The 27,500-nt window shown below is 38.0% G+C and overlaps 2 protein-coding genes, 1 long non-coding RNA gene and 2 other non-coding genes across 5 annotated transcripts; 3 read left to right on the top strand and 2 right to left on the bottom strand.

The window, feature by feature from the left end:
- The first annotated feature begins 444 nt into the window (after positions 1-444).
- LOC134655364 (uncharacterized) lies at positions 445-12,923 on the top strand. The gene is made up of 6 exons (XM_063510813.1): positions 445-739; positions 3,728-3,877; positions 4,296-4,447; positions 5,755-5,961; positions 11,907-12,038; positions 12,480-12,923. The coding sequence occupies exons 2-6, from the start codon at positions 3,730-3,732 to the stop codon at positions 12,921-12,923; spliced, it is 1,083 nt and encodes a 360-aa protein (XP_063366883.1). The 5' UTR covers positions 445-739; positions 3,728-3,729.
- Positions 12,924-13,109: 186 nt separating this feature from the next.
- On the top strand, positions 13,110-14,785 carry LOC134655009 (uncharacterized). The gene is made up of 3 exons (XR_010097404.1): positions 13,110-13,197; positions 13,373-13,441; positions 14,358-14,785. It is a non-coding gene; the product is annotated as an uncharacterized LOC134655009 (long non-coding RNA).
- Positions 14,786-16,774: 1,989 nt separating this feature from the next.
- Positions 16,775-16,847, bottom strand: Trnav-cac (transfer RNA valine (anticodon CAC)). Its single transcript has one exon. It is a non-coding gene; the product is annotated as a tRNA-Val (tRNA).
- Positions 16,848-17,037: 190 nt separating this feature from the next.
- On the top strand, positions 17,038-25,716 carry LOC134655001 (trimeric intracellular cation channel type 1B.1). Its single transcript, XM_063510455.1, has 7 exons — positions 17,038-17,281; positions 19,547-19,703; positions 20,393-20,565; positions 21,098-21,197; positions 21,974-22,094; positions 24,255-24,418; positions 25,454-25,716. The coding sequence occupies exons 1-6, from the start codon at positions 17,161-17,163 to the stop codon at positions 24,408-24,410; spliced, it is 828 nt and encodes a 275-aa protein (XP_063366525.1). The 5' UTR covers positions 17,038-17,160; the 3' UTR covers positions 24,411-24,418; positions 25,454-25,716.
- Positions 17,955-18,026, bottom strand: Trnap-cgg (transfer RNA proline (anticodon CGG)). The gene has a single exon. It is a non-coding gene; the product is annotated as a tRNA-Pro (tRNA).
- Positions 25,717-27,500: the final 1,784 nt, after the last annotated feature.

Genomic DNA, 27,500 nt, shown 5'->3' with positions numbered 1-27,500 from the left:
TTTGGATGGCACCACGTATATATACTCAATTCTCAATATTTTATTGCAATTTCACAAAGTAATTGTACAGGTGGTGAAGTTATAAGCTAGGTGTTTGTGAACCCTGTTGGGCACTGCAATATATATACTATTTACAATTCATTACTCTACTCTATATAATTTACATTGTAGACTAATTGATAATTTAATTAATTAGTGTAAATCAATGATTCAAACCTTAGAATCAATTAATAGTTTTTTGCTATACTTGGTCAAGCAGATCTTGTTAGTAGAAAAAGTTGGCAAATTTGAAAAATTTAGGCGCGAAGGGATATCGTCCCATAGAAAATTTGAATTTCGCGCCTTTTTTTACTGACAAGATTTGCTTGACCAGCTTTAAATAGATTTGACGACGTGTCGTATCGTGTGAAAAGTCTTATTAGATTGAGATCTGATCTGTCAAAACTTGCAAATTATTCATTTCATTTTTCGTGTTTCTTCGTTTTCGTTTCTAGCGTTGACTGGTTTACGTGCTTGTTTCGTCGGCATATTTGGTGTTTCACGTAAATATAAGAAACTTACAACCGATTTCTTGAACGCTTTCAAATATAATATATCACCCGCAGTTGCGTATGCGCATGTCAGTAAACAGTCCGCCGATGTGATTTTCTAATTGTACCACCAATTGCAATTTAACCGGATTCCGTATTTGTATTCTATTGCCTTTGAATTGGAGCGGTATAAATATATTCAAGAGTAGGTAAGTTTAGTAATTTATATGTGTTTGGGTGGGTACTTATTGAACTGATTGCTATTATACCGATAATGAATAAGTTTTAGCCGTAGCTCAGGTAAGAGTAACTTATCATTTATCAACAAATCTTTCTACTTAATTAGCACTCAATGTGTAGTTGTTACATATATGTTGAGTAAGTAACATCAGGTACCTAATATGTAAATGTGTGTATCTTTAGATTAGAAAAAGTAGGTACCTACAATTAATAAGCGAAACTAAAACTCGCAATTCCGATTTTTTATGGAATACCTTGTCTATGGAATCTTACTTGAATACTTTCTTAGGGCTTATTCTATTCTTATTACAATGATAATCATATTTATTTAAACTTGTAAATTGTAAATAAATCATAGTGTTAGATAGTTTTCTAATCAGAATACAAGTCAGACAAACAAACCACCTATCAATTACATTGGTGTGGATTGGATATTTGTCAGCTCCGTGGCCCTCATATCAGCCTATGATTGCACTGACCTCTGCACCTTATACTGCCCACATTATCTATAAGGTATAAAGAAGTCAAAATGATGTATTTATGTTTGCTGCACTCCATATACCTTGTTTATTGTAAAATAATTACCCGGCCAAACAAAAATAGCTCTTAATGGTAAATTATCTCAATATTGTGGACAGTACATTATTACATTATAAAGGTGATAACAGTGCACTGAGTTTTTCTATACTAACAGCATGCATGAATGAAATGTAAAGTTTTTATAAGTGGTGTGTGTTGTTGGTTCTAGACTTACTTGGAGGTAAGATAGTTATACATATTTGTAATTTAAGTGCTATTTATATGAGTGAACCCTTAAAATATAATTTTAATGCTAGGTAAAAATATTGGTACATTTTATTTCTGCCTAAAACAGTAATAATGAATTTCTACACAACATTTTTGTAGGTAAGATTATTTTCCTTTTAAACAATGTCCTGTTATCCTGTACCTAAGCTTCTTGAGCCAGGTGTATTTTAATTTATTAGCTACATATCCAATTTCTGTTAAGTGTTAAAGTATTTCAGGAACTATCAAAATGTTACTGGTTTCGGAATATCAGATAGTGAAAATGGAAAGCAAACTTTAATAAACATAGTTATTATTCATTAAGCATTTTAGTAGATAAGTTATGAAATGCCTTACTAGCTCTGCGATTAGACTTAGACCCTGACTTATGACCTCTGACACTATACTATGCTTACTTAAACTAACTTCTTTATAATGCTGAGTACCTGATTACTGTACAATAATTATGGCAATTATATGCCATTAATTTTTTTATTATTAGTAAGTGGTTTTATCAGTTATTAACCCTTAAACTTTTACTTTAATTATGTAGGTACCTGACTTGAATTTTTAGTCGCTATTGGCGACATGTTAAGCAGTTTAAACAGTTTAAAATATGTCTCACGAAAGTTTAATATTGATGTAGGTACCTACTGATTAATTATACTGAAGCACAGGAAAAATATAATATTAATTAGTGATGTACCGACTATTGATTTGGCCGACTAGCCGACTAATCGGCGCTGGGATGGCCGATTAGTCAGCTAGTCGGCCAGATCATTAAGTTTCGTCTAAGTTCGGTTTAGGTGCACTTAAAAACAATCGTTTTATCCCTTTCGTCCCGCTATTAATATCATAATATACAGTAACGCTAAAAATAAAAAATAAATCCTAAGGCTATATTTCATAGGACAACAGGACAATCGGACATAAGAAAGCGACCACACGGACCACGGTCTCAAACAATAGTTTTCGTAAGCACCCTAAATAGGAATTTGGGTAATATTGGTGAAAAGCTTATGGTAAATATTTGCTGTTTATTTCTTTTTGCCCTGTTTTTCTGTCACTTATAAAGTGCCGACTAATCGGCCATTTTTGCCGACTAGTCGCCGACTACAAATGAGGCCGGATAGTCTGCTTTCCCGACTAGTCGGTACATCCCTAAGATTAATGCAAAAATAGTTATCAACTTTTTGTAGCTAGTATTTTACATTACCTGATGTATAGTGTTATTCATAAACGTACTACAGGCCTCAATTATCTATTAATCATTTGTCTTAATCAATCATTTTGCCGTACTTATTTGTAAGAAAGGGAAAAAACGTAAATTAAATAATAGGCTAGATGACAAATTTTCATTTATGGTATCAATCGATCAGGATTGTTTTTAGGATCAAATGTCTCCATGGAACCCATTGCATTACAGCAATACAAAAGTCAGAAATTAAATTGTACAACGGGACTTAATCGCGTATCTAAATTTTTAAGATTTACCTCCGACGTTTCGAGGACGGTGTTGTCCCCGTGGTCTCGGAGAAGACTGGCTTAAGTTGACATCAGCATCTTCTAACCGCGCGAGTTTTTCGAACTACCCGCACTTGGTCTTGTTTATCCGCTTGAACGTTTTGCGCACTAAGTCCCGTTGTACAATTTAATAACATAATGTGTAATAATCGTGAAAGTTTAAATCAGTGTTAAAGTCAGAAATGATAGTCAAAGTCCGACGGTCGTACTTCACTCGCGGAACGCTCATAAGAAATTGATATTTTACTAGATTTTGTTATTAAATTGAACTGAATTGTCATCATCCCTATTGAGGCTTGAGTTTTATGAATATATACATATGAATTAGTTAAATTATGTTTTACCCCTTTCTTACATGTAAGTCAAAATGACAGATAAAGACAAACGATGCATGGCTAAGCTAACTCTTTGTAATGCGTCTATGATTAACGCCGTAAGTGATTAGTTCACAATTTCCGCGTAGGTAATAAAACATGTAGTGAGGCACCTAATGAGTTTATCGCTTTCTAACACCTTTGAGTTCATTAAAACGTAATGTTTTATTATAAGTTTTATGGCTATTTTATGACTAGCTCTCTTATAACGGTTCTTCTACCAAGTTGCCGCTAGCCTGCCCTAGCTCTGCTGAATTATTTAATTTTTTCCAGCCATGGAACTCGTAGCGCTGGTGAAAGAGGGCTTCCAAAATGTCGCGGAGCATGCAGCCAGTTACAAGTTCGGACAAACGGTGCTCCGACATGTGGACAAGGCGCTTTGGGTCCTGGAGAAATGCGCACGGTGGGCCGTGCCCCCGCCATGTAAGTTTTTAAAACATAAAATATTTAAAATGTGAAGGAACCTAACGCATCCGCACGTCGCTCCGGTGTGCGTACGAGACATCGTTATATAGGTACTCACATAGCGCTGTCTTATCAGTTTGATAACCACGGCATATCTCTTTCACTCTCCAACTGCTCTAGCTGTATTATCGTTGCCATGGTAACGGCTTTAATCTCCCTTTTGCGCTTTGTATATGAAATTCAGCATGTGAAATAATTCAAGATTAACCTTAAAGAGTCCACATTGAACAAAACATACGGAGCGGGTAATTAAGTATGACGCTCTGTCAGCAAATATCCACATATGTCAAAGTTTGCTCAAGTTTCGCCTTTAGTAACCCTTCAGAGTCATTATACAGAATGAAGCTTTTATAAATATGTCTTGTTTTTCTCCTAGTGGACCCAGAAGAAAGGCCTCAACCAGAGCTCGTCCGCCCCCTGCCGTGGGTGTTCTTTTTAATGATGCTGGTAGCCCTAAGGATTACGCGCGAGTCTATATCGCTCGTAAACTTAGTGCTGGGCAAGCCACCGCTTCGATCTGCCGATGTTGTAAGTTTTTATAACTAAGAGCCACCCCACACTAGCGTCTTTTGAGCGTCGGCGTCTAGTCAGCGCTATGGGAAATGGCGTCGCTGCCTAGTTTCGCCAACGTTGCTTCGAGCAGCAGCCATAGATAGAGTTGACTAGACGCCGACGCTCGGGAGACGCTCAGTGGCGGATTTCCAATCTTGGCCGCAATAGGCCCCAGGCCCCGCCCTTTTTCTCAGGACCCACCATATAGACTGCCGCCCCGCATATCTGTGCTATAACCGCGAACATCGAAGTTCGCAAATTGCGGGCATCTTTCTCTATCACTCTAATTCTGATTGGAGTAAAAGAGAAAGTTCCCCGCAATTTGCGTATTTCGGTTTTCGCGCTAGGGCCTGGCCTCTATACTGTGCCTAAAGGCAAACCCGCTACTGGAGACGCTAGAGTTAGACCAAGAAAAGTCTGCAACGATTTTGATAGCCCACGCAGTGCAAGTGTTATTTACACGTCATAAATTCATAGAAGTTTGACGTTTAAAATGACACTTGCACTGCGTGGTCTATCAAAATCGCTGCAGACTTTTCTCGGACTCTAGTGTGGTGGGTGGCCCATAGTTGTAAGTTTTGTCTGCCTCCTGCATAATGAATATGAAGGAGTTTACTTAATATAGTTATTATAAATAATGTCAATGAACTGCGAATGTATACATAAGTTGATCCCCGATTTTCTAGCTTAATTAAGCAAATTAATCTTTGAACTAAACTCATTTATCACATGACCCAGGTCATATCCGCGTGTAAACGGAACTTTACCACTAATTAACATGATGTTTCAATCCTCATATAAAATATGCGTGGGCGTATTATATAGACAACTTTGTACACGGTCGAGATCATAAATGTATGTCATTATCTCATTGACCCAAGGTTTTATTGCTGTGCACTTTTCTTTTAACAGTCAGCTACTTATACTGACATCATTTTAACAAATCCTACCTCAATATGGTCGCGAGGTTGCGTTGTGTTATCATGTAATTGCTATAGACCCTTCTGGTCTCGATCATCAGATTAGCTTGATGTTATCACAATATTGCATTGTCACTGGCCTTTCAAAAGTACATATACCAAATTTGAGCCCTATCGAACGCCAAGAAGTACTTAGTTCTAATTTAGTTTCCAACATTCGGCTCACACAGGTTTAGATTAATAAAAACGTGTAATATATATATCTATATACCTACTTAACCTACTTGTAAAATAGAACAACCTAATTTGATACAACACTAAATCACTGTTTACAAGTTTTACAACCAAGTAACCCTATTCCAGGTGACATACATACAAGGCAAACGCCGCTATCTGCGCACCTTGAAGTACCAGGGCAACAGGATGATGAGGGCCCGTACGGGCACGTCCCATGAGTCCTGGTACAGCGGGCTGAGGACGCTCTTCGAGTTCACCATGTGCTTTAGAAGACAATCAGTGCATTATGGCAACAACAATACTACTAGAGTCAGCAACAATGATGAAGTCTTGGTAAGTGTATCTTTATGAATTGATTGGTTTGGTTGTTGTATTAGTACCAGGGCAACATAATGATGAGAACTCGTATGGCTACGACTTGCGAACCGTGGTACAGCGGGATGCGGTCGTTCTTCGAGTTTACGATGTGTGTAGAAGACAGTCGGTGCACAATGGCAACAACAATACTACTAGAGTCAGCAACAATGATGAAGTCCTGGTAAGTGTATCTTTATTCATTGGTCTAGCAGGTTTGGTTGTTGCATTAGTACCAGGGCAACAGGATGATAAGGGCCCGTACGGCCACGACCCATGAGCCCTGGTACAGCGGGCTGAGGACGCTGTTCCGAGTTCACCATGTGCTTTAGAAGACAATCTGTGCATTATGGCAACAACAACACTACTAGAGTCAGCAACAATGATGAAGTCCTGGTAAGTTTATCTTTATTACTTGTGGTCTAGCAGGTGCGTTTGTAAAATTACCTGCATAAATAAGGCACAACCCATGAGCCCTGTCGGTCTAGCATGAGTTGCGTTCTCGCGCGCGACTCCATACTTGAAGTCGCGCAAGATGTATGGAGTCGCGCGCGAAAATACAACTCATGCTAGATCGCCTGGTACAGCGGGTTGAGGACGCTCTTCGAGTTCACCATGTGCTTTAGAAGACAATCGGTGCACTATGGCAACAACAAAACTACTAGAGTCAGCAACAATGATGAAGTCCTGGTAAGTGTATCTTTATTAAACGATCTAGCAGGTTCGGTTGTTGCAAAATTACCTGGATAAACAAGGCACGACCCGCGAATCCTGGTAAAGCGGGCTGAGATCGCTTTTCAAGTTTACGATGTGCTTTCTTTCGAAGAAGGTCGGTGCTTTATAGCAACAACGCCAGCAACAATACTACTAGAGTCAGCAAAAATGATGATGTCTTGGAAAGTGTATCTGTAATAGTCTAGCATGTTGTATTAGTACCAGGGCAACATAATGATGAGAACTCGTATGGGTACGACCCCCGAACCGTGGTACAGCGGGTTGCGGTCGTTCTTCTAGTTTACGATGTGCTATAGAAGACAGTTGGTGCACTATGGCAACAACAATACTACTAGAGTCAGCAACAATGATCAAGTCCTGGTAATAAAAGAGTGTTAAACGGTCTAGCAGATTCGGTTGTTGTAAAAGTAACAGAATTATGAATACGGTAACGACCCGAGAAAAATGGTAGGTACTGCGGGTTGAGATTCCAACATAATTCACGCTTTGAAATAACATAGGTACTTATTATTTATTAGGCCGCGGTATCAATGATCGGATAGGTACCTGTATTTTTTGTATGGGAACGAAAACGGTATCTTTTCGTTCTTTGTTAATTATTTCATTTCTAATTGGGCAATCTAATAATAAGAAGTCGTTACCTAAAAACACAACTTAGTCCTACATCCTCGCAGCGGTGAAGACTGAAGAGCGAGCGGTTAAAATACATTTCAACGAGATCAAATCTAAATCTATGAACGGCTCACCGCTCCGCTGTCCGCTTGCAATCACACCGCAGCCCTCGACAATACGCAATACATTTCTACTCTCAATCGCTGTAACATAGTTTATGTATGACTGAATTGACGCGATTACCGCCAGATTGAATCACAATGACTTCTTATCGAACATTTTACACAAACTATTAGACCATAACCGGCGATTAAGTCGTATACGCAAGTCTTTTAAAAATAATCTGCATACTCAAATAGAAAATTAGTAGCGCTCGCAACCGTTCTTTGATGTTTTAAACTTTCGCCATTTTTGCTTTATTTTATCTCCCGCGATGACGGCAACTTGTGCTGTTGCACCGCCTTAAAGCTGCCTCTGATAAATGATAATATTGTTATCTTTGCTTAGAGACAGAATTGTCAGAATTAGTATTAATATGGTGACTGTACGGTAACAGAGTTCAATTGTTTACCCATTTAGAGTGCAAGCGAATAGTTTGGTTTGGTTGTTTAGTAGGTACATACTCAATGAAATGTCCAGTCATCCCTAAATGCAATAATTAAAATCCTTGACTTTACAGGTTGAATGGTACAGGCAAGGTCTAAGATATTGATGCTACCAAAATATGCTTCACCTTAATGTGATAACAATAAGGTCCAAAATAAATTGTTCGCTTCATTTATCATATACCTTGACTGTACACAGTGAATATCGAGATGTGATTTTAATTAACTGAAGGGGGCACTGTACTCTCAATGACAAAAATATTTTGTTTTCAACTAATTGGAATACATTTATAGTACCTACTTATACCTTATACTACTTATTCTTATTCGTAAGCTAGGGTCAATGTTTATAATAATTATAATATGTCTCGTATATTGGTTTGTTGCGTAACTGCATAGATTTTATCTTGATTCCGATAGATGGTCAAACCAATTTGTCAGTAAATAGGAACAAAAAAAAACTATACTCATCCTTTTCTTTTGGGTGCAAGTGCTAGTGCAAGACAAAGATAGTATGACTTTCTCTGTCTATGTTTGAAATAAGACAGTCCTTTGACACACTATAATTAATTAGATGCCGTTCACTGATTAGATGTTCTTATTTCTGATCTGACTATTTGTTGCTGATTGAAAGGAAACGTCTGCATGTATAAATTAGACGATAACGATATATCACGTACTTAGTACCTACAACCTACACAGTTACTCATAATTATTTCTTGCACGCTATTTTTGCGTGTTTTGATATGCACAATATCAACCGACCGACCGACGTATTATGAGAGCGCTGGTGATGGCCTAGCGGTAAGGGCGTGCGACTTTCAATCCGGAGGTCGCGGGTTCAAAATCCCGGCTCGTACCAATGAGTGGAACTTATGTACGAAATATCATTTGATATTTACCAGTCGTTTTTCCGTGAAGGAAAACATCGTTAGGAAACCGGACTAATCCCAATAAGGTCTAGTTTACCCCAGAGGGTAAACCCACCCTTCCAACCCAGAGGTTGGAAGGTCAGATGGCAGTCGTTTTCGTAATAACTATTAGTGCCTAGTTGCCTACGCCAATTCTTCGGATTAGTTGTCAAGCCAAGCTTAGATATGTGACATAGATAGGTTCTATAGAACGAATCGATACCGTTTTTACCATATGCTGGGGGCCCCAAAGGACAGACAGTCACATAGTATATTTGATTACTTATCCATAATAAATAGAAGATGATAGTAGAAAAATTTTAGTTTATTTAATTCGCTTTCTTTACTTTACAAAAGGGCCCCAAATTCTTGAGTGCCGAAGGGCCCCAGCATAGTTTAAGACGGCCTTGGAACGAAAATAACACCGGTATTCGATCCTTGATTTTATGATCGTCTGAGATTAAAGTTTCCAGACAGTAGCCGTCAAATCTAATCGTAAATGATTGAAATGGCCCTGGACTTGAACTCTGAGCGAAGTCTGTTTCCTATTTTTGTTGTTATCAATGACTTAAGTACATAAACGAATGCAGATAAAACTAGCTTAATTCATTTAAACACAATAATAAAAAAAAAACGAAATTGATCTAAAAATGGTCCCTGCGGTATGGTATGATGCTGGCAGCATTCCTTCGCTGGATTCGTAGGCTGATTCAGTCTCCTGTGGCGTCTCTGAGTCTCTTCAACAAGTATTTGACGAGCAAGGGCCTCATATACTATATAAAAACACAAACCTAAGTTAAACACAAACCTAAGTTAACAAGTCTTGACAAATAAAGATATCGCAAATTGTGATATACGTAGGTAAGTAGGTAACCTACCTAAAACTGTTACACGTGGAACATAACTTTTAAGAGTAAGTGCAATGTGCATAATGATTACTGTAAACACCGCCCGCTTATCTACTTTTGTTGAATAGAGCGTGACATTTTTAATTATAAAAGTTTTTATTGAATTCATAATTATGATTGTTTTCAAATTAATATTTCCACTTCGAGACTGTTTAGGTATGTCCTGCGTGTACTGTCAAGATATTGAGCCGATTGTCATCAATTGATTCATTTTTATGACGCGGTTTGCGAAAAAGCTGTATCTAATCGGGCTAAAGTTCTTCAAACACTATTTTATATGCCGTGGACGTACTTTGCTTCTTACGCGTATTATCACAGAATAAATAATTACTAGGTACAGAAGACTCACTCTCTAACAAAACGGGTCTGTTACGATCAGATATGGCCGCTAGGTGGCGACAGCGCCACGCGCGACTTATGGCTAGCCACCAAAATTGGTGTGGAACGGATGTACTTTTAGCTACCTGTAGCAAAGCGACGCAATCGCGGAGTGAGCCACGCCTGGTATTAGCGACATGCCAAAATAAAATTGCAGATTTTTGGCTTCTTTTTGCAACTTTTTGTATTTCTAACTAAAGTTGTATACTTGATAGAATCATCCAGATTGATACTTGGCGGAACAATTGAAGGGATGTTTACAAAAACAACATAACTGCTTAGAGCGGTTGACACTTTTTTAAGAACATTGTTAATCGTTTCAGGTGTCAACCAGTGTAGTCAGTTATGTTGTTTTTGTAAACATCCCTTCAATTAATGTCATACGTACCTACGCGTCGAATGATAACCCCCATTTAGAAGTCTGGTAAGGAATCACTTTGGACACGCGTGCATTGTACGCAATATACGAGTGTGTGTAATCAGCTAAATATAGACGCCTGCAATTTTATTGATATGTGTGTACATCTATGGTTAAAAGGATAGTAGATAGAACACTTTTGTATTTGAAGTGTGACGAGTATTTCAACAATAAAGAGTGTTTCAGTTCAGAGTGACTTGTCCAAAAAACTTCACTAGTTTATGGCTTTGCAAATAAACAGTGCTACCACCTGTTTACTACTACCGAAACGTATTATGATTGATAACGCTTAGGTCGTAGTTTTATTCTCCTCAACATAGCGCTTTCCCGATAGCAATCTAAATGAGCCTGATGGAACCACTTTTAGGAATTTAACCCCATGAATTCAATCAATCAATCAATCAATCAATCAAATCTTTTATTTCAGGCAATGATACCCATACATAAAAACATAAAAAAATACGAAAGTCACATTAACATTAAAATAATACAAATCAACAAATTTAAAAAGTACAATTACATTAGAATAAATTAAAATCAAAATTACAAATAACTATTTACATTAAATCATACACCGTGCCTCTAGAACCCATATGTAGGTCATTCCAGTGCCTCCAGAGTGAACCAGCAGGATCCCCAGGAATGAGCTGAAGCAGACTGTTGGAACTGTCACGCACCCGGCGCATGAGGGAGGCAGTGCGTTTACGGATTATCGCAATGAACGCGTCCACTCTAGCCTCCGCAAACATCCCCGAGGCGCTACAGTAACGTGGCAGTCCCATCAGCATGCGGAAACCATTATTGTATTGGACACGCAGGGCATTGAGGGTCTTTTTTGTGTAATTTGTCCATAGGCTGCACGCGTAAAAGGACTGGCAAAAAGCCTTAAAAAGGGTCTTTTTGACATCCCTGTCACACCGCGCAAACCTACGTGACAGCATGTTACACCTTATTGACAATGCCCTGCGCTCCCTTTCTATGTCAGCATCATCCTGGAGGTCCTCGGTGACCCAGTGCCCGAGGTACTTGAAACGTGAAACTCTGTTTAGAGGAACACCACATAAATATACAGCAGGAACTGACGCATACTCCTTTTTGCCTGCATTGAAGACGAGTAGTTCGCTCTTCTTGGTGTTGTACATCAAGCCATGGGCCACCGCATACTCCTCAATTTGAATTGGCGCCTGGAACTGGTTTTTACGAATATGAGCGTCATGGTAGGTATCAGAGCGAAAACTAGGTCTTACGACAATCCCCAAGAAAGCCATTGATATTAAGTAGGATGTAGTTTAGCGGAGTTCAGAGCTCAGTAATATTTTCTTATAATGTTTAACCAAAAATTAATCATTACTTTCAGGTAGTGAAACGTAGCAAGCGCCCCCGTCAGGAGGAAAGCCCCGCCTCCACCAGCGAGGCGACCATGGAGCGGCTGATAGAGAAGATGATGGTCGACTTGGACGCTGACTCAGATGAAGACTCCAGCTATACGGTGAGTTGAAACAAAGTAGCTTGCGTTGTCTAATGGGGTTATTCATAAACGGCTGCTAACTTAATCAGTTGATGATCGTCGTTTGTCTAGGGATATGTCGTTATGCCATTGAGAGGGAGAAACGACGATCATCAGCTGATTAACTTAGCAGACGTTTAGTAAGTGTCCATACGGGTGATAGTCTGGGAAAATAGAGATAGTTAAATCTTGTCTTAGCTGCACTTTCCGTATTTAAATTAAACATTCCAAGCAACAGCAAGGATTATTCAATTCTGTAATTAGTAATTACGTTGGTTGGAGCGTTTGTAATGTCCCAATTGTTTATAGACCCAGTGTTTTATCATTGAATTTATTCGTTTAAACATAGGATAACTTACGACCTACTTATAAGTACACACTACTACATAGTCTGTAACTTATAAAGTTGTATTTCGTTTCCAGCTCACAAACGCCACAAGCCTGAAAAGCGATAGGTCCGAAACCGCCGAATCTGACCAAGAACCGACTCCGAGCGAGGAATCCGCCCCGACTAAATCGGAAAACGCAACGCCTGCCACACCCGACACCCAACACAACCCAACACCCGAGCCGAACGATTCAGAAAAACCGGCCGACCATCCGACCGAGACTGACCATTCAAAAGAGACCGACCAATCCCAAGCCGAGGAAGCCACGGAAGAATTCAAGCCAGCCCAAAACTGCGAAGACAAACATCTGAACGCAGAACAACCCTCCCCTTTGGTCGACTCGCAAACATTCATCCAAACCGAGAAGAAACGATACCAGAGGTCGCCGAGAAAGGAAAAAATGGGTAACAGATTCTTAGCTTTCTTTCTTCCCAAAGACTCGCCTTTTAAGAAACGTCCAAAAGGACTAAAACAGTAACGGAAAGGAATTCGACGGTTCCGTAAAGAGTCGGAAAGTTCACTGTTTAGCGACATTTGACACGAAAATACTCGAAACATGCTTTCTCTCTCAATAGCATAATTCGTTCTTTTTCGTGTAAATAGATACATTAGATTTAAAGCTCTCAAACTAGCTGACAGTTGAAAAAAAACAGGGTGAGACTCTGATAAAGTAATCGTGAAGAATTGACAATGATTTTGTTTATTTTCAGCGAACGGCCGGACGGTAAAAAGTACCTCCGAAAGAAACATAGGTAACATTATATCGCATGACCAACCCTTGCAGGGCATTTAATGAGATTAAGATCACAATGAACATGAATTAAATAGATGGATATTTAAAAATGCATGGATAAATTGCATGTTAAGATAAGGCTTGTGGGTGTTATGAGGCGGCCGGTTGAGCTGTAGCGGTGTTTTTGGCCTCAGGAGGTGGCAAGCGAGACGCGGGCGTGGCTAGGGCTTCGTCGGCGGATTACATCGCGCGTGGGAAAAAAGGTCAGTTACTGAAATTAATCTAGGAATCAGACCTTGGTCTCTGGCTTTGTACTGCGGCGTTGGAAATTGTAATATCGAAACATCTTGCATCTCTTTTTTTGCACGATGTTCTGTTTCATTTTATTTCAACTTATTTGTCAGTTCTTGATTTCGCAACTTAACAGATGGCATACATATTTTGCAACGAAAAGTCGTGCTAAGAAATGTTCAGGTGTTGGCTTAAATTCAGTTGACTCTTTTCTTTCATCTTTCATAATAACGGAACGTTGATCCGAATAATACATATCTAGGTATTAAAATGTATAAGTAAATTAATTAGAATTCAAGAACACACTTATGCTCCTCTCTAAAAATGCTTCGTTGTTTCTAAAAACACTGCCCAAAGTGACATGTAGAAATGTTTTACGGCATTTTAGCTACATGTAACTACTACATGGTATAAAACAAAGTCGCTTCCCGCTGTCTGTATGTATGCTTAGATCTTTAAAACTACGCAACGGATTTTGATGCGTTTTTTAGGGTTCCGTACCCAAAGGGTAAAAAACGGGACCCTATTACTAAGACTTCGCTCTCCGTCCTTCCGTCCGTCGGTCCGTCTGTCACCAGGCTGTATCTCATGAACCGCGATAGCTAGACAGTTGAAATTTTCACAAATGAGGTCTCTGTTGCCGCTATAACAACAAATCCTAAAAATAAAATAAAATAAATATTTAAGGGGGGCTCCCATACAACAAACACGATTTTTTTGCTCTATATTTTGTTGATGGTGCGGAACCCTCCGTGCGCGAGTACGACTCGCACTTGGCCGGTTTTTTTTAAATAGAGTGATTCAAGAGGAAGGTTTATGTATAATTTGTTAATCCGTTCAAAGCTGGGCGGGTCACTAGTAGATTATAAAACTTGTTTTATTTTACAGATAACAGGCAGACACCGTAAACTTGTGGCATCCTACACAGTAACTATAAGTAGAACAGTACTGAAGACTGTTTATCGTTTTGCTCATCTAGTTAACGTTGTACGGTTACTTTAGGAATACTTCTTGTTATATACTATGTTAAGGAATTACTTTTAAATCAGCAGGTCCGATTGTATAAATATTAATAACTTCGATAAATTATTAACTTTTAAATATGAAACTGCATAAAGAAATAGTTGGTTCCTGTTATATCTTTTAATTTTAAAATATTTAATCAATTATTATTTTATCGGCATAGAATATTGTAATCTCTCTAGAATATCAATTTTGTTAAACAAATATTTATATTTATAGCTCAGTTTTGAACAATTAAATTTGTAGCGAGTGATTGTATCATCTTGTATAAGTTGAGTTTTTTTTATAATGCTAACTAGATTAAGTCGCCATTTATAAATATCTGGGGTGGAGTATGCAAGTGCCTTAGATGTCAATGTTTCGTTTCATGACATTCGAAATACTACCTTGAGAACATTACAGAGGGTTTAGTTTAGGATGGTCAATGTGGTTGAAATCTAGGCGCTGGGATTTTAAAGTTAAGGTTCTTTGAAATTACTTGAAATAAAGTTCTTTTTTTATCTAAAGGGGTTAAACATCGTTATGGACATAAGATTTTAACTTTAATTTTATTCTTTAGTCTTCCTTCGTTATAAATCGCATTGAAAAAGTAAGAAAAAGTTATTTACATTTCCCATAACATACCTATCGTCTTAAAAAAGTAAACAAAAACAATATTGACAATCCTAAACTAAACGTTCTGATAACATTATGTATGCTATTATATTTATTGATTTTGTCTTTAATATGTAGGTTTTATTTTAGGCTTTATAATCTTGATTTTGGTTATAATATTTGGTTGGTGCTAAAGATTCATGTCGCTTGCTAGTTTTTTCGTTTCACGAAAGCGACGGCCTTGCGTGCAGGCATTTTCATTTAAAAATATACGTCTTTAGAACAGTTAGCAGCCGACAAATAACATAACATCGTGAACTTTCATATTTTTGGTGGTCAAAAATCATGGGTTCAAACCTCGGTTGTGCTGTATAGAGCAGAAAAAATCGTTGTCGAAAAACAATGCAAAAAGACGACAAAAAATTATCCCATTCACACACGGGAAAGAGAAACATAGAGGCTGAAGCGTATAATTTTAAATAAATATACCTAGGTGCGATGTACACACCCCAATGCTAGTTCTATGTTTAGTTATATTTAGTCGTCACTTAGCTTTATAGTCCGCCCTTTGCATTTTATTCCATTCCAGTCAAAAGTAAAGCTAATTTGGTTCCTACCGATATCTAGTTACTAAGTTTTAAATGCATTCAATTCTTTAGAATATAATTATTAATTATGAAGTAATCACAGGTTTCTACAGTGCTTTTGTACTAATACTTTTAATAATAATAAATTTTCAGTTGTGCGATCGTTTTTTTTATAATAGTTATACGGTCTGATAAGAGATTATTACTTATTAGATACAAAATTTTATTTATTGATAATCGAAATTTGAATTCCAAAGATTTGGCTGTGTAGCAATGAACTATCTAATAAGAAAAGACTGACGTTAAAATTTTACTTCTTTTCTTTTGTATGTTTTCATGTAAACTATAAATATAATTTAATCTTTATAAAGTTTTGTAAGGCTAACGAATTTTTGGAATATTTTATGAATTGTGAACAATATTGTTATAAATATATTTCATAATGAAATCATGAATGTGTTTTATTAAATTTTAAATTCATTTATTTCAGGACCATTTTTGTTAGTACTTACGACTATGCCTTATAAAATATTGTTAGTATTATGCTCTATAAACTATACAATGTCATTTTGCTACCAATGTTATAAATAAATTAATTGAAATTAAAAAGAAATGAAATTATATCAAAATATAATAGATAATAACGCCTTGCATAAATGAAAATAAATATTCGAGCGTTAAATTACAAATTAGTTAATAATGTTAATTAATAAAAAAAAATAAAAAATGCTCTTGTACCTACCAACTAGAACGAAATGTATATTTATATATTTATGAGATATATGCTGCCAATTTATTTTTAAATTTTCTTTAAAATCACATTTTGAATGCTCCTTACTTCATTTGTTTGCAGATTTTGTTTCGTAACTAACAAATGAGGCTTATTTGTTTATTTTATTTGCCAAAAAAATTATGGTTATTGTTTAAGATTATGCATAAACAAAAAAACTCTACCTACTTGTATTAACCACGTTACATATATACACAACGTATATATACATATAACGACAATCACAATAAATGTATCTTATTTCATATTCAGCTTGTATTCTGCTGCAAATTGGAATCCAATAAAATACAGACAAACAAAAAAACGAAAGCTGTTTCCGCCCGGGATCGAACCGGGGACCTTGTGCGTGTGAAGCACACGTGATAACCGCTACACTACGGAAACCATGTCAGAGATGCTGAAATTATCTGTCTGGTTCTAATTTGATATGCAAGAAAAACTGAAATATTTTAAAAACTTTTACAAAAACTAAAACCGACTAACGCAGTGCCGGCTAATCTTATCTGTGGATTCATCGCCAGCGTGGTTTGACAAAAATAATAAAAGCGTTCAATCAGCTCCGTCCACATCCAGTCTCCAAGCTCAGTCTCGCGGCTGCTCTGCCCGCGATCACACGCGGCCGCCGTACCGCCCTATTGTCGGTGTTTAGTTGTGCCATACATTCTCAAATAATTGTAGTTACCTCAAATATTCCACCATGGATCCCGAAGCCTTCTTAGACCTGGCCAACCAGGTCATAAAACTGAAAATGTTCCCGTATTTTGACATCGCACATTCATTATTATGTGCACTTTCCGTCAGAGAGGATTTGGGTGCTGGTGAGTTTCTATTTTTAAATGAACCGCCAATTTCTTTATGTTTAACTTCCGCATCCTTGCGCTATTTTGCCCGTAAACGTAATGTATGGGGCGAACTAAAAATAAATACTGTACACAGCTTAAAAATAGATTGGTTCCCTGCGGATCATACTACATACTACTTATACCTATCTAATGCTAACCAGGTGGCTAATTATAAAACACCACATTATATGTTACTTTATTAAACTTTGCCGGTGAATTAGTAATTAGATTACCTAATTGCACATAAGAATGGTATTAGGTACTTGTACTTACTGCATTTGTAATCATACCTATAAATATACGTAAGCAATCTTATCATGAGGGTGATAAACAATCTACGTTTTCATGAAAAAAGATAGACAAAATAAAACCAGAAAAAGTTTTATTTGTTTTGGAGAATATTTAAGTTATGATTATGATAACAAGGATCCTTGGTCTTGCAGATGTTTTGCAGCTAGCAAAGGGTCTAGGTTATGTCAGTATATTCCTATAGATGGCGTAAAAATAAATCAACGATATAATGTTCATTTAGTTTTACCATTTCTTTAAGTTGTTAACTATCTCTAATAAGTCCTAAATAATTCTTATGGCGGCTAATTATGTTTATTCATAAAAAAGCTAATTAAAAATACAAAAAGGCAATTCAGCCGGGCTCGTCCGGGATTTGAACCCGGGACCTCTCGCACCCGAAGCGAGAATCATACCCCTAGACCAACGAGCCATACGTACCGAGCGCGAAATTACGGAATCAAATCTACAACTTGCTACGTCATCACAACTGCTGGAAATTATTTACGCGGACGTGTCCAATTCGTTTTGATGATGATGTTTAATTGATGATTTATGGTTGTTTTGTGCGAGAAGCATTTTCAATATAACACAAACGTCTTGAAATGCAAGCCTGCATAATTGCACTACAAACAAAATGCACAATATATTATGTTTAAGTTACTTACCTATCAATTAGCCGAACATAATAGTCTGTGCGAAAAGAGAAGAGTCGTGGAATGTATTAGGCCCTATACATTCCACGACTATTCTCTTTCCGCACAGACTATCAATGTTTAACCGGTCATGTCATGGTCATGATATAAATTATAGGTTCACTGTAAACGGTCAAGGAAAAAGGCGCCATAGTTTTATTAGTATGCAATATGCATGTGTGCACTGTGCACGCACACATACGTAAAGGTTAGTTGGTCAAAATCCGCTTGGGGCGTTTGTGTAGACGTTTTTTGACATTTACTCGCGAGTTGGCTTTCTTTTACTATATATATATTATTATACTCTTTGGCGTGGCCTCAACTCTCGTGAAACTACTTATACTATACCACTGCAATACCTACTGCTGCTATTTCCTGAAATAAAAGATCAATTTCTGGGTGACCGTTAGGAAAGCATAATATATAAAAACTCGAAAATGCACGTTTTCCCAGAGATAAGACCTAGCTAGATCGGTTTTTCGCCCCCGAAAACCCCCATATACCAAATTTCATCGAAATCGTTAGAGCCGATTCCGCGATCCCCGAAATATAGGTATAAATATATACTATTAGATGAAATGAAAATATGCTACTTTTACTTTGCACCCCTCACAGATGGAAGAGAAGGCAATTTTTATGCTCCAAGAGAGAGGTTAACGGTACCTATATTAAATAGCTCGTCCCCGATCCCTACTTGTGCATTAGGGTGGAACTAAATACAGGGTGATGTTGATTCAAGTCCGCGCCCCTTTTATCAGTAGTATTAGGATAGATATAGGGGTGGCCACATACATGTGGCTGATGTGGCCCAAGACGAGATAGGTGGCAAAAGCTGGAGGAAGCCTTTACCCAAGAGGGGATCCCAAAATAATGTTATGTTATTATATTGTTACAACCGCTTCAAGGGATCACAAAGAAAAGGCTTTTTTTTATTAGAATAGATACGAGTATATCGCACTACGCATGTTAAATGTATAAATAGACTTAAAATTCCATGAATATACTATATTCATCACATGAGCTGATAGTGTCCCCTTATACTCCCTCTTGATTATTTCTCTAATATTAGCCTTGAGTCTAACCCTTTCCTATTAACGGACGAAATATTATTAGAAACCATTTCCTAGCAGGGGCACAAGCCGAAGCTTGCGGTCAGTTTTTGCCGGCTATGATGACGGCGGCAAACCTTCAAAAAGCTGCGGGTTTTAGTCTTAAAATAAATACGCCTCTGTTAATAAATACCTACTGTCTGCTTCAGGCGCACAGGCGTTCTCGCGCAAGCACCCTCTGGCGTGCTGGCTCTCCACCATGCTCGTGATATTCGCGGGCGGCATGGTTGTCAACGGCCTCCTTGGCGAGCCCATCCTCGCGCCGCTGAAGAACACGCCACAACTCGTCATCGGCACAGTTACTTGGTAAGCTTCCATCATAATGGTGAATTTTGATAGTCATAAGTTTCCACCAAGCTGGTGATCTACAGTAGTGAAGGGACTCTTCGAGGAGCCTATCCTCACGCTCAGGACCCGCCACAACATATCAACGACACAGTAACTTGGTAAGTTTCTGAGCTCAGCTTCATCGCAGCTTGTCATCGGCTCAGTCACTAGCTCCATCAAGTTGATCTTCGGTGGCCAAAGGACTCTTCAGTGAGAATATATCCTCGCGCAGCTCTAGAACACGGCGTAACTCCTCATCTGCACCCTAACTTGATAGGTTTGCATCGACTCGTGGCTATCCTAGCATTATCCATCCAAACCATAGAAACTACTTTGCGAACGCCTTTTATTTTTCTAAGAGTGAAAGGAAGCAGAATTTGTGCTTGGCATACCTAGTACTTTTAGCGTCACTCCATCTCATCTGACAGGCTTTCAGTCAGTTCCTTCAAATGTACGTTAACTATTAGGTAGGTACTCACAGTTAACTGTCTTGCGGCTGTCAATTGAAAGCAGTCTACACCACTACACGACATTGAGTTTAACCTTGGCGGATATTGGTAGGTAATATCCGCTAGCTTTGCAATTTCTTACGCAATTGGTGTTTCTGTTTGCTATAGTAATTTAACTTGTTAGCTACAAATGTAACTTGCTCCTTCCTATATTTTCAGGTACATAGTATTCTACACACCTTTCGACGTGGGCTACAAAGTGGCAAAGTTTCTGCCAGTGAAGATCGTCGCATCTGCCATGAAAGAGATCTACCGTGCCAAGAAAGTGTACGATGGAGTCAGCCATGCTGGCAAACTGTATCCTAACGCTTACATCATTATGATTATTATTGGTGAGTGTAATCATAAGCTCAGAGGGGGGATAACATTCGAAGGTAACTAATCCGCCAGATAACCAAAATAAATTACCAACAATGATGTTTCATCTCAAAGTTAGCATGCTAAAAGTGACAGTAGACTGGCCACATCTGTCTCAAAACCGACAAATACTGCATGGCATCTTGGCAAACGGAGTGTTTGGTTGGGTCGGCCTCCGACCAGATGGCGAGACGAACAATGCGAGTGCCAGAAGATGGAAGTAACTTTTGTATTGGTCCACGTCATACCAAATGTGAGGAGGAGTGTTATACTTATTTATAACACAACTCTAGGGAATTTGCAACTCTTTCCAGTTCTTGAAAGTCGAGAACAACTAAGTAATACATCAAGAAACATTGTCTATACCATTTTGGTGCACGTAAGTAAAAACTATTTCCTCAAAGTCAAAAACTGTCTAGGAACTCTAGGAGATCTAACCTTCAATGTTACTTTAATTATAACACCCAAAATTGTTTTTATAATTACCTAATTAACACGTTTTTACAGGTACTCTGAAGGGCAACGGAGCGGGCTTCACCAAGCTGGTGGAGAGGCTGATCCGCGGAGCTTGGACTCCGACTGCTATGGAAACCATGCAGCCTAGCTTGTAAGTACTTGTCAGCATGTAAGCATAATAGTAGCAAACTTTTGCCGCACTAGACGCGCTACCAACCATAATCAACCAAAAATCACACGGGGTAACGTGGCTCCAGCCCCTGATAAAATAAAAACTTAACGAGGTCCCAGATTTCTTCAGGGTCTTATAATTTTCCAAATCAGTTCAGAGAGATCGGGGAAAATTATAAAGCAATTATAGCAACAGACTCGCAACGAATAGAGAACCTTTTCTTTTATTAAATCTGTTAAAAAGGTATTTTGCCAATAAAAATATCTAAGTTCCGCCTGCTAAGTTGTTGGTTTAAAAAAGTTGTTATACAGTTGAATATTACATACATACATACAGGGTGCTTCCTGTAACAGGAGCAATAAATTAAACTAAAGGCTGTACTCCTCAAACTGTCCAACATTTGTTCAGCAACTTTTAAAAATTATGAATCCTTTAGACTTCGTCTTTTTCATACAAGATAAATATTGCCTTCAATGTACGCTGACATCAGTGTGTTTGACGTTGCTTGTCACGCTTTAAACATTACAAATTTGCAATACATTGCGTCTTAGAATAAACTTAAAAATGTAATAAAAATCAAAACATGAGTTATTATCAAAAGTTGCCGAACAAATGTTGATCAGTTTGAGGAGTACAGCCTACAGTTTAATTTATTGCTCCTGTTACAGGAAGCACCCTGTATATACCTACCATATCCACAAGGAGATCTTATTCAAGTAAGTAAAGTAAATGAATGTGTAATAAACACTTTCCAGCTACACGAAGGCATCGCTGGTGGCGTCGGTGATCTTCGTGCTGGACAAAAAGACCGACCTCATCTCCGCGCCGCACGCGCTTGTCTACTTCGGCATCGTCATATTCTTCGTCTACTTTAAGGTATATTCTGTTTATATTAATTAGTCGCTTTCGTCCTTTGTCTCCTGCCAGCGGCTGTAATGTAAACCTGAAAAAGCAATAGGGATAGTACAGAGCCTTGCGGAACACCATGTTTTCAGAGCAGTTGTCGTTTACCCTTATGTTATAAATAGTATATAATAATGACTCTTATTCGGCAATCATTTACCTACACGAATCCGTGTTCGGTCTGTACGATGGCAATTTCCACAAAATAGGTACCGTAGTTCCAACAAAACTCAATCGCTTGCCTTTGCAGTGTCCATGCTGACTTGCCGATTGTTAAGTAAAGACGAAGAAGTTTAGATTCAAGATTCAAAACCCTAAATTGTTAAAAGGTAGACATAGGTATTTTCTAACATTCTACTTTAGTCGGCACGGCAACGAGCAACTAAGATCTATGATCATGATAACTGCTACTTGTATCATACCTAATACATAGTTACCTTGGACTTGGCCTTGTGAAATAATCACCTCATTTTCGAAGGCGAAGTTCATTCGACGAAGAGATAAAGTCTTGTGCCAACGAGGTAAGAGCTGTTTTCAAACCGCTTACCAAGCTATACTAGTAGTTCGCCCCGAACTGAGAACTCGCGGTTAACCAAAAATTATATAGCGATTGACTTTGTTGCACCTACTTAGGTACTCGTATAGTGCGACATAAAATAATAGAAAATAAATGAGGGCGCCACTTTCTACGTACCTGTCACATTTTTGACGTAAAATGCTTACACATGACAACAATTTAGTATGGACATTTTTGAGTTCCATTTTATTTAATTTCTACTATTTTATGTCGCTCTATAGGCGGCAATGGATCAAAGATCGCGTGGATTTATTGCAAGGTCTGTGGAGCCTTTAACTGATTGATTTAAGCAAAGATTAATATGTATATATAGTTGGCCAAGCAGATCTTGTCAGTAGAAAAAATGTAGGCGCGAAGGGATATGGTCTCATAGAAAATTTGAGTTTCGCGCCTTTTTCTACTGACAAGATTTGCTTTTTTGCATCAATTTTGAAGCGCCATTTACAAGTTTAGCGTTAAGTAATATGGCGCTATTTTTTCGAATAAAGGGCTTCGTATACGGCTGTCCCTCCCCTGGATTTAAGTCACCACCATAGATATTAAAATAAACTGTATCTGTGCTAAGCCGAAATATTTCTTGTCAAATGTCACATACATATATTATGTTTATTCTATTTTATTTTTATCTTGCTAATTATTTCAAAATGGTAAATTTAAAAACGATATTATGAAAGTGTAAGTCGAGCACTTTCATTTGATACTAAACTCGACCATGTTTCTTGCAAAAAATTGACCAGAATAGCAAGACCCCTCACAAACAGCTTTTTGGCCTTCTAAGCTCTTCTAGCTCAATAACCTCTTGATCGGGCCTGCTCATAATTTAATGACTAAAATATAATGCCTTCGACTACATGTTTACCCAATTTCATTTAAATTAGAACAAATTTACTTAAGTTATTGAGTATCAAACTATCTTCTGACAGTTCAGCCTAAAAACATCGATATGCCGAGACGTGCCGCTAGCCAGCCGCGTGTTCAAAGTCGAATGTAAGAACTTCGCTTCGCTTCGCTCGCTCGTTCGAAAATCAATGATCGCTATTAGTTAAAACTTAAACCATTGTTGCATAGTCGGTGAAGTTTAGAAGCAATTGGTTGGTACCTGGTAGTTCGCGAACTACTGGAGATTATGAAATGGTCGGTATTATAGGTACAAGTGAAAATAAAAGTTTTGGAGGCTGTTTCCGTGTGCAATATTTTTGAGGACGGAAAACATCGCGAGAAAACCAGATACTAACACAAAACTTAACTACTTATACTGAAATAAAACTAAATTCCAATTAATACCTATACTAATGATCTACGGCAGGGGTCTCAAAACTGCTTAGCTAATAACTTCCGTGGTCCTTGGGTCAAAATGATTATAGACCCCTTTAATTTCTTCTTCTCTCGTATCGTATCGAGGCTTTCCTAAACAGTAGATGCCCAGAAAATAGCGGTGCCTGCAGCCCTATCCATGGCGTCTCAGGTCAGACCCCTGATCTAGATCTACAGCTGCTTACACAGAATACAGAGAGAAATAAACTACTTAAGTATATGTTGTACTATTATTTTTCCAGCTATCCTCAATCCTGCTGGGCATCCACGATCCGTTCGTGCCGTTCGAGAACCTGTTCAGCGCGCTGTTCCTCGGCGGCATCTGGGACTCCCTAGCCAAGCTGCTTGGAAAGGGACAGCCTAAAGAGGAGAGCAAGGACGTTAAGAAGACTAATTGATGCGACACGTAAGTCTAATGGCTCCTCTTCACGATGGGCCAACGCCGGCCACTCCAAGGGACGCATTTATGAGTTAAGCCCTTGCTACACGGTCGCCGACAAGCCTTCTAACCGTCTGACCTTGGTCTGCCCTTGGTCAGTTTTGGTCAAATTTTGTTGGAAACAACTGTCTACACGGTCTGGGTCGGACCAAGGCCACGCGGTCTGAAGGCTTGTCGGCGACCGTGTAGCAAGGGCTTTAGAGGGAGCAAGTGATATTGCTATCTCATTCTACCGCATGGCTGCGTCCCTTGGAGTGGCCGGCGTTGGCCCATCGAGTAGAGGAGCCATAAAGTCAGCTTTCTTTAACTCTTTGACAGCCAAAGACGTGAATTAACGCGCGCTACAGTCTAATGTCAACCTTCGTGCTTTTCGACAAGGTTCACGATAAAGTGGTATCCAGGAAATTTGCATTCCATAGATAATTACTATGAAAATTGGCACTTATGTGTCCGCACCTGCTGATTCGATCGGAGAATTTCATCAGATTGGCGAAAAATTGTCTTTTCTGGATACCACATAAAGCGCCGCACATGATAGACGTCACGTCCAAAAGGTTAACATAAATACAAAACCACTGACGGGTATATTGCCATCGGCATTCTTTTACCATCGGCAAGGTGTCCAATTGTCCATCCTCATACCTTTAAATCCCGTGCTGTCCTGTGAATTGATGTACTTGTAAAAGTTTCTCTGAGGAACTAATACAGTATATTTGAGGTAACTCAAAAAAGAAAAGCAACTCATGGTACAGTCAGCAGCAGAAGCTGCTAAGCACGCCAGGTGTTCAAAATGATCTTGACGCGACTTTATTGTTAAGAGAATAAGAGCGTGTCAATGTAATTTTGAACACCTCGCCCGCTTAGCAACTTCTGCTGCTGACTGTATGAAAAGAAAGAACCCAACATCAGTAAACATATTTGTAACGTTATGCTTTTGTACCCCTCTTTCACGTTACCTTCGCCTATTCAAATATTCTGTAACTTGATTGCATTTATTTTCAGGTCACAATACACTACGCTACGTTATCAACTGACACCGACAATGTATTAAAACGGTCGCAAAAGATACTTTAGTATCAAACAAAAAAAAGAAAATCGTAAAAAAATAGAAAAAACCTTTAAATCCTAAAAAAATGGCACAACGACCAAAGTTTTTTTTGTTTTCTTTTTGACTAGTCATTTAAGTTTAATTTAAATCCTTACATAGGTATGTAAGTAGTATTGTTTGAAAGTATTCCTGTTTCCTATGAATTGCCAAAAATAGATTATATGATAAGATAAAGTGTACTTATACTCGTACATATTGTGCTGTGACTCATGGATGACCTAAAGGCACCTAAACGTATGTAACGTTATTAAGCAAAACGTTGTCCATAAGGACAATTTTTGATTGCATCTATATTGTAGTAGACCCTTAATGAAAACCGACAATAAGTTACCTTCTGCTTGGAAACGACACATATGATTTTTTGACAAATACCCTAACGTTCTCCTTGACATAATCATAAGCACAAAAGCGCGAGGCCCGCTTGGTGGCCGAATAACATTCGCGAGTTCCACACAAAATTGAAAAAATATGTGAAAATGTGTGTGTATGTGAAGGTGCAATTGACACATTTAACACTTTCATTGCTAGCTTACAAATATACAAAGTCGACTGGGAAGTACAAACATATTCAATACATATTACTTATATAATACCAATTGAAAATGTATTCTAGCAGTGTAAGGGTCAAGTGATGTAATGTATATTTTATGTTAAGTATGCGTCCGTGTGAAAAAAACATGATCGAGCATTGTGATTATAAACTGTATTATTATTTTAGTTTAGAATCGAACGATACAGAGACCGACTTCCTTTTCAACAAAATTTAATAGTTATAAAGGACACACAAAATAAACAGTATTGAAGATTTATATTAAATATACTTTATTATTTATAATGATAAATAATAGTTATTATTTGTAACATGAAACGCCTGATCGAGCCGCAGGGTGCAAGCGACGAGAGACACACGTTTCGTGAGAATTGGCATAGTTTTAATAACATTTGTTATGAAAATATGAAAGGAAGTATTAAATTGTTTTATTAATTTGTTTGTTTTACTTTAATAATTTTTCTCCTTTTTAGAGTTTGTCCAAGTTAACTCTCTATCGACTTGGCAGCAACAAAGTGTACCAGCGCCATTACCTAGGTACTCATAGATTTTTATAGAAATTTGACGTTTATGGTGGTGCTTCGAATTGCACACTAGTCGCTTTTCCAACTCGGTGTAAACTTATGGAGTTATGCTGGCTACTTGCTGTCATCTTGACTTATGTACCGACTGTACCGTAAACTCGGGTAACTATATCTATACTTGGTCAACCAGATCTTGACTGTAGAAAAAGGCGGCAAATTTGAAAAATGTAGGCGCGAAGGGATATCGTCCCATAGAAAATTTGAATTTCGCGCCTTTTTTTACTGACAAGATTTGGTTGACCAGCTATATCTATCTAATCTAATCAGAATCTAATACCTTTAAACGAGCAATTCTTGTATATTTATTTATGTATTTTTATATAGGTACCTATATATCGGGGATCTCGGAAACGGCTTTAACGATTTCTATGAAATTTGGTATATGGGGGTTTTTGGGGGCGAAAAATCGATCTAGCTAGGTCTTATCTCTGGGAAAACGCTAATTTTTGAGATTTTATATGTTTTCCGAGCAAAGCTCGGTCTCCCAGATATTTGGTCCTTATTCCTTAAGGAATAAGTACAACTTCCAGTTTGTAACGTTGATTCTTAACGAGCCTTTATGATTTGTACTCGTTACATTTACCTACTTTGGAGCTTAGAATTTAGATACACTAATTCTCTTTCTATATTTGTATACTTACTTAACTACTCAGCATAATATGAATTTGAAAAATACTTAGTCTGTGCGGAAAGAGAATTGAATTATATGGGAACCAATACATTCTACGACTCTTCTCTTTCCGCACAGACTCTACTTACATATTTTACTGGAACTTGAATTTGGACCAAGGTTGTTGTAAACTGTGG

This window comes from Cydia amplana, chromosome 16 (assembly GCF_948474715.1).
Source record: "Cydia amplana chromosome 16, ilCydAmpl1.1, whole genome shotgun sequence".
NCBI lineage: Eukaryota > Metazoa > Arthropoda > Insecta > Lepidoptera > Tortricidae > Cydia > Cydia amplana.
This window is presented reverse-complemented; position numbering and strand designations above follow the sequence as displayed.